Here is a 10,892-nt window from a genome sequence, read left to right as displayed (position 1 = left end):
CGTGACTGCAAATTATACAGACTGGGCTTCAGCCAACCTGACCTTCCACATTATTTGGGGAAAATGCCAGTACCAAAATTTTGGTAAACTTTCCAGTTAACGTGTTAACCGTCACACATTAGATCTGCAGCAGAATCAACTTTAAACCCATTATACGGAATTACAGTATTTCAATAATATTTATTATGTAAAAACTGATATATTCATAATACAATAATGTATATATTACGCTACAATCTCTTCGCTATACGTAATAGCCACCAAATTCAGGATACATGATTCTTTACCCACGCATTATTTTTAAATAACTCGTATTGGTAAAACTCTTTCCAACACAAATTATTACACTTATAAGATTACATTATAAGCAGGAATTAACATTAATAAAATCACACATAATCATTACACTTTCACATTTGCTTGTCCCAAATTTAACCGGTTTCAGATTTTTTCCACTAAAATCTTGCATTACTTTCAGTAATCTTCATTAAACTAATATTGCACCTTACTTCATTTACCAAAATATACAGAAAATTTAGCTAGTACGGTACTTCGGTACGTCGGCAAGAACAAAATCCACCAAAACACAAATCACCTCATTACCCATTTAAAAAAATATCTCATATGGCCAACATCTTCCCAGGCATTGAATAAAACAAAACTGCCACGCATGAAGGTCATGTCTGTCCAAAGCGGATGACAGATTTGGGTAAAATTTTGTATTTCAGACGCTGGCGATGCGAGGCACCGCATAAAAGTTTTAATATACGAAATGAAAAACATGGCAACATTTGAAGGAAGTTAACACCAGGTTTACTTCATTCGGAGGGTACGATCGAGGAAAGTAGATATTTGTCACTGTCGACGAGATTTCTCCTCGCTATCATGGAAATCTTTCATAAAACAGAAGTACGAAACAGGAAGGAAGGTTTAAATTAAAATGAGACGAAAGAAGCCAACGTGCCACGTACGCAGATCCATCGTCTGCATGAAGAACGGATTCAGTGCTACATTGGTAAAGAGACTGCTCTAATTTTGTGGACACTGGGTTCATTTAAATGCGAACAATGTCGTATCACCAGGCGTTTTCACCTCATCTAGGGTGTGGGGTAAGTTCATGAAACTGCAGTGTTCCATTAAAATATTTCGTTGCTCACGAAGTAAAGTCGACATGAATTCCAGCATACACGTATATTACTCAGTTCAAAAATTAAACTTACTGTAATAAACTGAACGTAACACATCCAATGTGTCTGCTACATTTTGATACACCACTTCAGCCTGACTCCTCCTCCACCACCAACATCTGCAGGTATATTATACAAGAGAATAAATTAATTTGTCTTGAGAAACACGTGTTCCGGACAAAATCATTCATTTTACGAGACTGGATTGTAGGATTTGAGGTTTTCACTGCAGTGATTCCAAAGATGACTGTCTTCTGACTTGTTTGTCATTTAGGTTCTTGCTGCCTCTGATGATGGAAGCAGCAATGACCTGTGAAACGTCGATAAGACTACGCGGTGCAACAACCCAGAAAACAGCCTTCTTCATTTATAATATTTCATTCAGAGAGCAGAGAATGATATAATGATAAGGATGTATCCATACTTCAACCTTATTTTGAGGTTGAAAGGACAATTCATTCTCAAATTCGTCAGAACATTTTTTGCCATTGGTGTTCCTACCCGTCCCTATTAAATGAAACACTGAACACCAGTCCATAATGTGTCTTGATAATACAAAAAATTCAGTCCAGATTAAGTGTCGTGCATTGTCTGCATGTCATATCTGCTCAGTTGTATAGAATGTGATATATCCAGTATAAATAAACCTAGTGGATATGGAACTCCAACTCCATCCATTTGCCATCCTCACAGCCCACCTACCTAAGACCCATCTTGATGTTATCGTCCCATCTCCTTCCTGGTCTGCCCACTGGTAGTTTTCCAGAAGGATTCCCTACGAAAAACCTGTATGCATCCGTTGCCTCCCCCATGCGTGCTACATGTCCAGCCCATGTTAGGTGCATCCTCAGGTTGTGGATGGAGGAACATCCTCCAGTTATGGTGGTTAGCTGTGAATATATCGACTTAGCAGTCGCGGACAGCTGATAAGTGGTGGTCCTCCAGATTGGGGGTTGAGCATGGGCTAACTACCCTTTACTGTAAAAATGTTTTATGTTACGAACACAATACTAAAGCCTCTTTCTTTCAAAATGCGATACAGAGCATTTCCTCTCTTCGAAATGCAGTTGAAAGAAGACTGAAGACCAAGTGAAAGAGGGCGTGGGATGTGAACTCTTTAATTTCCAGCCCCTATAAAAATAAATCTGAAGAAAAGTTAAAAACCTAAGAAAATTAAGCAGATGCAAGGACACGACTTGCAATGAAATTAAAACTTCAAAAATTAATGTGTTTTTCAGTAAAATTGGCGGCTGAAGTGTGTCCCCGATGACATGTACTGTGGCTTGGGAAGAAGTGAGGAGGGATGAAACAACAAGTCATTGGACATGCAGTGGTGTCAAATGTACCATTGTGGAACACTGGTTTCTGACGAATGCAAGTTGTTTAGTTGCAAACAAACAAAAACAAATATTCCAAATAATCATAAACACTGAATATTAATACATGAGCTTAGCTATACAAATCCATGCCTTTCTTATCAACCAGAGAACAAAGTTAGAACATTATACAACAACGATGCAGCTCAGTTGCTGATGCTTTTTATCACGCGGCTTCTCAAAAGACCGAGCTCCTACCTCTCGTCAGCAGGCCTCTATGCCGACTAGTCACTCACAAGGGGCAGATCTTGACTCAGTTGAAAATTCTACGTGAGTGAACTGGGCTGAAAAATCTACAGTCATTTAGTAACATGATGTCAGCAGTATCAGGTTGGTCAAAGTGTCCTCTTGACAGTTAAAGCTCCTTACCAAGTAGCAGCAGAGGCACGAAAGCCGAACACCGTCGAAGAAGAGTTAATTTTATCGGCAGGGAAGGAAATGACGAGCTTAATATTTCTGTCGTGTACTTTCTCAATTAACGGAGCCCAAAAGCATAATTATTAGCATGTGAGGGCCCACACACTCCTTTAAGTTAAGAAGGGGTCTCATACTCAAAAAAAGGTTGGGAACCACTGCTCTAGGAGAAACCGTGCGGACAGACGGATACAGCAATGCTAACGGACGTGTTTCTGCAACTATCAGTTTCAAACATGCCTAAAACAGTTCAAACATTGTGCATTATATATACATATACACCAGTTAAAAGAATATTTAATATAAATAAGCGTTCATACCAGAGCACGTCTTTCACTGACGCTCTGTATGGGGACATACCAACCATTTTCCACTGCTGATCACTATGTATCAACTCTTAACTGTGCTTGTCAATTCAGACCGTTGTCTTCAAAGCTACGACGTCCTGCGGTCTCGTATGTGATCACAGTCGTTAACTCATGGTCCAAAATTTTCACTGCTGTGAAAACCTTAAATCTCACTTACACTTAAGATTGGTCAGTTTTGCTGCAAATTTCACGTCCTCTTATGACGTAACAAAACGCAGACTTGGGAGTGATTTCTGTAAATACAAGTCTCATGAAATGCATATCTGGTTGAACAGAATCGATACGGATCTCGGTACTTGCTCGCTAGACAAGCCGAAGGATAAATCTTTTCACGTCTGAAACAAATATTTCAAGCTAACATAAAGAGTGACTCCATTTATAAAATACAGTCCCTAGACAGCATTTCATATAGTAAATCAATCCTGTACATGCAAAACTGACCGAAGATATTAGACCAGCAAGGGCTTCATATACCCAACGGACTGAAACTTTGGAACACAAAACTTGAAACGCGGTCAACATATATCACCTGCAGGTAGTTCCAAATCGCTGTTAGCCAGGAAGCTTAAATAGTTACGATTGGCATAATTACACTTTCGGGCTGAACTCCATGAACCTTCGCGTGCCTGATAAGATGACATTTCTGTGCAAAGAACTTTCCACACAGAGCGCACGTGTGCAGATTCTCACCGGTGTGCAGTCGGGAGTGCTTAACAAAATAACCTTTGTCTGCAAATTTTTTGCCACACACAGAACATGAGAAGGGCCTCTCCCCCGAGTGTATGCGAACATGTTTTAGCAGTGAGCCTTTCTGTGCAAATGCCTTGCTGCAAATGGGGCAGGCGAAGGGACGTTCTCCAGTGTGAACACGCATGTGGTTCACCAGCGTGCCCCGATCAGCAAAGCTTCGAGAACACACGTCACACGAGTAGGGCTTCTCCCCAGTGTGAACACGCAGATGCCCATCCAAGTGGCCCTTCTCCGCAAAGCAGCGCCCACACACATGGCACACATGAGGCTTGGCACCACTATGCACTTTGTTATGTCGTACCAGATGAGAGCGGTCCAGGAAAGTCTTACCGCAAGCCTCGCATTTGTGCGGACGTTCTCCTGTGTGACGTCGCGTGTGCACCACCAGATCACTCTTCCGACCAAACTTCTTACCGCACACTTCACACCCATGGGGACGTTCACCAGCATGCGTCTTCAGATGGCCTGTCAGATGCTGTTTCTGTGAAAAACAGCGACCACAAAGAGGACACGGGAATGGTCTGAGACCCGTGTGTAATCTGGCGTGTTTTACAGCAGTCGAGCGATCTGAGAATGCTTTACCACACAAGTCACATGTAAACGGTCGCTCACCTGTATGTATGCGTGCATGTCGAATCAAAAATTCGCGCTGAGCAAACGACTTACCACACACAGAGCACAAATGTGGACGTTCGCCAGTGTGGGAGCGTAAGTGTTTTGCTAGGCCCGCTCGCTCTGAGAAAGCGCTTCCACACACGGGACACACGTGACGTTTGTCACCTGTGTGGCTACGTGTGTGTCTCAAGAGGTGCGACTTCTCCACAAACGTTTTCTTGCACTGAGAGCACTCGTACGGTCGTTCGCCTGTGTGACGCCTCATATGTATGGCCAAATCTCCTTTCCGAGCAAAAGCCTTTGAACATGTCTCGCACGTATGTGGTTTCACACCATCATGAAGTTTGATGTGGGAATTTAGATGGGTTTTATTTGAAAATGTCTTGCTGCAAATTGAACAAGTAGGAATAGCTCCTTCAGGTCGTGCTGCCCTCCCTACCTTTGATGACTGGAATAGCAGCGACGCAAGCTGAGCAGTGCTGGCCCTCGAAACAGACTGAACAACCGCGCCCTTTCGTTCCACAGGCTCCGTTTTCATTTTTGAAACGCCCGACTTATGACGGTTTTTCTTTGCTCTTTTCCCAGAAACTTTAGACTTTAATTTCAGAATCCTTTCTGACAGCTGAATATCTTCTGTATCAGATGCTCTCTGGCTGTCCTTTGAACTGTAATGACAAAATTAATTCCATTACTTTTAGAACCACATTTATTACTAGCATAAAAATAGTACTTGAGCATTATCTGGCATGTTTCAACACATGCAGGTTCGGGTGGAAATTCATAAGACTAGACTTACAGACCAGATATTTTTCTTCTGCGTATTGAAGATGATATTCCTTCGAGATTTTACTTGTTCCTTATCGATACATGCTGTTGTGACATAAATTTCAAGAATAAATTCTAGTCTGTGAAACACTGGTAATTCAAGGTCAGTTGGTCTGTGTGTTTTAAGACAATTTCAACCACAGTTTGGCCTACATCACAAATCAGTGAACTGGGAACAATCCCAAATGAGCGTTAAGTAAAGACCGTGATCTTCCGAGCTGCAACACCAAGTGTATGTAGGTGTTTCAGAGCAACGTACTACCTTCATTTTCAGTGCACAATGTTGCAACAACACACAATCTCAACAACCACTGCCACAAGAGTCTCAATTCTCACGCAGAACTGCATACTTAACACGTATCTCTTTGTAGCTTTTGAACCCATAAACTAACATCCATTTCTAACCATCGAGACACACTGTCACATTTCTGCAGTCTTTTATTTCAGCATTGATGGCTGTGCAAACTCTCAATAGTGATGGTAACGCTAGCACCACACACGCACGATCCTGCAATTTTATGCGATAAGGGACATTAGGAAAGAGGAAGCATATAAAAAGACACTTAACAGCACCAGATTCCACATAATTTCTCACAAGAAACTCATTTTAAGAATCAGAAGTACAAGATACAAACAAAATACTTTTCTCATTAGTATTTGTCTGGAACTTCTTTTGATTTGGTGTGTGTGTGTAACGGGACGAAAACAACCATTCGCCTTGCGTTCCATAAAACTGGGCAAAAATATCACAAATAACACCGTATCACAAACGTCTGGCGAAAGTCTGCAACATAAAACTCGATCAAACTGAGAAAGAATTCATGAATGAATTAATTGAAAAACAAAGAACAAAATATCAAAATCTAAAAGTTCTTGGCGATGGTGAAGAGTCATTTGAATAAAAAATTTCCCTGGATATTATCTATCGTCTAGTAAATAAAATATAAAACGTAAAACGACGTTTCGGAGATGGGGCTCTATCTCCGTCTTCAGGTGCCTACTCAGTTGGCCCCACTAGATAGAGGGGCCAACTGATTAGGCACCTGAAAAACAAAATAGATTTTCAGTTGGATGCAAGGACAAACAGAAGTTAACAGATAATCAACAAGGTGTAACCAAAAGGTGTTCTTCCTTTATGAATGTGAATATTAAATACTGAAAGAAATCACACAGTGCGGTCTCATCCCGGTGCCTCAGCAAACTGCATAACAGCAAATTCAACGTGTGGACGTAAACTTCGGAAATGCGTGATGTGTCCTGGTGTGTAGGACTCGGAGGTTCAACTGTTGGGTGGGAATGCTTAAAAACAATTTCACTGCATAACACAACTTGGTCTGTTGGTTACAATCACAGAATTCAGAGTGAAATTATTTGTAAAGCAGTCCTGCTATATTCCATGCAGGCACTTGGGGGGGGGTGAGCGGTCAGCAACGTGCCCCGGCATCGCTTTACCCCCGGGAAAAGACCCCGGTACCCAATTGGTATCCTCTGCTATCAGGGCAATAGATCTAAAACCCTACAAAATATGGCAAGTGTGACTGGAGATTCCATTTCCACCTCTTTTATTGAGAAAAATATTTTCTCCGTCTCACTTCCATTCTTCAGCTAAACTATTGTCGAAATTAATGTGATTCAGTTATCTGTACAGAAGACCATGGATTAACGTGTTCAAAAAAGTTGTTTACAGCAAGAAAAGAAACAATACTGTGTAACGCTAAGCACAAACTTTTGCAGCGCATAGTAAAACAAATATAAAATTCAATGTTAGTACAGTCTGTTAACTCAGCTTGTCCTAGCACTACTGACATTTACTTATTGGAGAAGGACGAGGGAGGGATTGCCCGAGCTGCGAAAATAAATGCGGTGCCCTGACAACAGTAAAGAGTGGTTACGATACCAATTAAAAGCGTGTCTCATCTAAGGATGGACTACCTCAAAATTATGCATTATTTTTCATAGTGATGCTCATGAAATATTAAATAATTTTTTTTTCAATTTCCTTAAGTCAACAATACCAACATGACAGGCAAACAAACATAAGTACGACTTGCAGTGGGACCATACAGTGATGTACGTTACAGATTTCCAGAAAATACACAACGTTTGTATAGTAATTCTTTGTACAATGTAAATTACCAACATGGCAACTGGATGAAAGAAGAGAATTGTTAACCTGACCAGGAACCAATCCCATAACACCATGCACGTTGAGTCTAGAATGGTACCACAGAGTTAATGTGCCATGTGATGTATCAGTACTCATCAGCATTTCTTACAGAAGACGTTACGAGCGCGTGATTCTGTAAAGCTGTAAGGTAACTGACATAACCTTTTATTAATAACTGTTCTTTTAAAACCTAATAGATTAAGAAAACATTTCAACAAAAATCACACGCTAACATTGGATTTTCAATAAGTTTGTAAAACAAAGTTAAGGCCCTCTGAATGAATTCTGTTCTATCACCATTCACTTGGCAACAAACAAATAAATCAGTATAGAACAAAGAAAATAATATTTAAAATGCACATTCGTGCACTTTGTGAAAATTAGACTGCAATGTGAACATTTGTTTTGTCAATAAGATGATAAACAGGTTAGAGCCAATGAAGGGATATTTTGCTAAAGATATCTGCTCATGTTTCTACATCGCCCGCAGTGCATCGATACACTTACGAGGAAGATACTGATGGTAATGCTCGCATAGCATAGCTGTGTTTCTTGCGGCAAATTTTGTATTTCATCTAAAAGAATTTGCAAACAACACATGTGTATTCTGGTTAAGATAACTCCTTTCTAGACTTCTTACATCAGTGAATTTCTTCCTAAATTCATTGATGTTTTACACTTGCATGGGTTAAGTAGCGATGACAGATAGAATGGTGATAGCTAAGGATTTGAAAGGAAATGTCTATGACCTATTACCTCCCAAACATAAATAACTGTAACATGACCACAATTCTGTTCATACAAACACATTCAGACCTAGCTGGAAACACGTAAGATTACTCTAACATCCAAGGCAATTTGTTTTTACCACCGCGAAACTAACACTCCGCTAAAAAGTTTTTTGCATGTTACTGCTCAGCACAATTTTGTTAAATCCAGGTTAAATTACAATGAATGATGTACAAAGTTTTGTCACATGGTATTCCACTAACTATAATACTGTAATGGTTAGCATCCTACTGCCAACATAAGTAATATTTTAGTTCTACTCAATTTTCTCTTACAAAGCAGATTCCCTTGTCATGGTACCTGTTGTGACTTACTATGCAGCATAGGACTAATATTTATCATTCATCTTACATTACATTAAACATAACAATAAACTATAGGTTTGATTATCTTACCTGCTCTCAGAATTTCCTTTGTTTTCAGTATTTATCTTTTTCTCTGCACTGTTAATTGTTTCTTCCTTAACCTCACTTTGAACAATGTCCTGACCTGATTCCGAAGACCCTTCGTTTATACTACCTGCAGCTTTTTCATCAGAAGCAGACAAACTAGTTTTGTTTACAACAGTACAAGCTTTCTTATTCTTATGACATAACTCCTCCTGTCTAGCTGCAACTTTTTGAATAGTCACATCTGTTTCGCCATTTTCATCACTTAATTCAACCTTTACATATTCCAACGGCATCAAGTTCTCAATTTCTTCACCACACAACACAGTGCTAGAAAATCCATTGGTATCACAGATTTCGTATTCTTCTTTTACTACACCGCAACAAATGCCACTGGATCCACAAACGACCTTGGACACAAGATCATCAACTTTACAAGATGATTTCTCCGTATCCGATTTCAACAAACACATTTTTGACGACATCTTACATTCTACAGTTTTCAGAATATGTTCATCACTTTCACAAGAGGCATTCTTTTCCATGTTCGTATCCACCATTTAGACACCACTGAATATAGATCCATCACTTCTAGAAAAATAGATCATTTCCATGTTCGGTTTCAACACTTACACACTATTACGGAAAGGAGCTTTGTATGAACAGTTTCAATTGGACTATGTATACTTAACACATTCAATAAACAGAAAAAACAAATAATATTCAGTTTTCATTGTGAACGAATATCGTGAAATCTCAGTAATTAACAACACACGTTGATTACCATAAAACTGTACCGTACGTTCCCAAAGCTTTGTAAACCAACGATATTCTTCTTTGAAAAACAAATATTCTCATGCCTTAAATTTTCTTCCATGCAGTAACACACCAGTATGTTTAAAAAATTACCATTTCATTCTTCCATTTTGTGTGAAGTTAGTAACTATATGATAACAATACATCGAAATATATGGCGCAATGACACCAACATGAAAACTTCGTATTACCCTGATGAGGGATAAATATTCTTTAGCATTGAAAATATCAACACCCACTTTCGTTAATCCAATATTTCAGTTTGGCTTAATATCGTAAGAAAGCGTGAAGAATTGTATTTCGATACACGAAACAGAAAATTATGTGAGATACTAACAACACGAGTATCTTCCTAAGTATTAATTATCAGCACTCGAGAATTACGACGATGACATTCCTGCGACACACAGGCATGAAGATTACAGAAGAGAGGACAGATATTTTCAAAACGTTATCTCGCGACTATGCATCCTCAGTGGCTTTCATGTTTGTTTACAGCAAATACAAAACGCATTCTTTTGTTCTTTAATAAGTTAACACAGTTTTCGTTCAGATTACGCATTCGTGCTGAACTCTGCCCACAGACTATACCATGTCGATACTATCTGTAGATTATACCAACATAAAAATTATCGGTATAATTAATTGCTAATTTTAAAAAAAATAAGAGTGCAGATGGTTTCCCAGAAAAGCGGTAAATTATATGACAAATGCATCATATGCCTCAAGAGCGATGCATTGGAGATGGTAAACTCGTACAGATACGAATATGGCTGTTTTGGGCTGTGTTACCATGTAGTCTCGAAGAAGGTTACTGACGTTTCAGAGGTGCTTGCTGCCTACATCGCCATGGCATGATATACGTACCAAATTTAATCGGAATTCTGTAGGCGGTCATGAAGTTTAAACATACGTTTAATAATTTTAGTAAAATTCACTCCCGCCATTTAAAAGCAGCGATGTTACATTGACTGCAGGGTTAGAACTTTTTTGTCATTACCAAAATGTTTACAGTTTCTCTGCCTGTCTTGAAACGTCACGTAGTTTGTTGCTTGTTGAGATTAGAAGATGTTTGCAAGTCTCCTTGCTATCTCAGGCGTACGATCAAGCAGATAAGGGAGTCCACATGCAATGCAATACTTACGAAACTCAGAGTTTAGTCAAATATGACTAAACAATATCTGATTTATTGGTTA

General features: G+C 39.3%; 1 protein-coding gene across 1 annotated transcript; it reads right to left on the bottom strand.

Annotated features, from left to right (window-relative positions):
* Positions 1-160: 160 nt before the first annotated feature.
* On the bottom strand, positions 161-10,020 carry LOC110837326 (uncharacterized). The gene is made up of 2 exons (XM_022079311.2): positions 8,887-10,020; positions 161-5,375 (listed from the first exon to the last, which is right to left on the bottom strand). Exons 1-2 carry the CDS (start codon positions 9,438-9,440, stop codon positions 3,911-3,913), a joined length of 2,019 nt encoding a protein of 672 aa, XP_021935003.1. The 5' UTR covers positions 9,441-10,020; the 3' UTR covers positions 161-3,910.
* Positions 10,021-10,892: the final 872 nt, after the last annotated feature.

The sequence above is a fragment of the Zootermopsis nevadensis genome, unplaced genomic scaffold, assembly GCF_977971745.1.
Source record: "Zootermopsis nevadensis isolate Lab colony 2312 unplaced genomic scaffold, Znev_1.0 Znev_ptg000009l, whole genome shotgun sequence".
NCBI classification, from domain to species: Eukaryota; Metazoa; Arthropoda; class Insecta; order Blattodea; family Termopsidae; genus Zootermopsis; species Zootermopsis nevadensis.
Note: the sequence above shows the minus strand (reverse complement) of the source record. Positions and strands in the feature narration are given on the sequence as shown.

What these genes read in the sequence shown, in the direction of transcription:
- LOC110837326 (XM_022079311.2), bottom strand. Translation starts at nt 9,440, where the DNA reads ATGGTGGATACGAACATGGAAAAGAATGCCTCTTGTGAAAGTGATGAA. An exon ending in AAAGGAAATTCTGAGAGCAG is followed by an intron (nt 5,376 to 8,886) that starts GTAAGATAATCA and finishes TTGTCATTACAG; the next exon opens with TTCAAAGGACAGCCAGAGAG.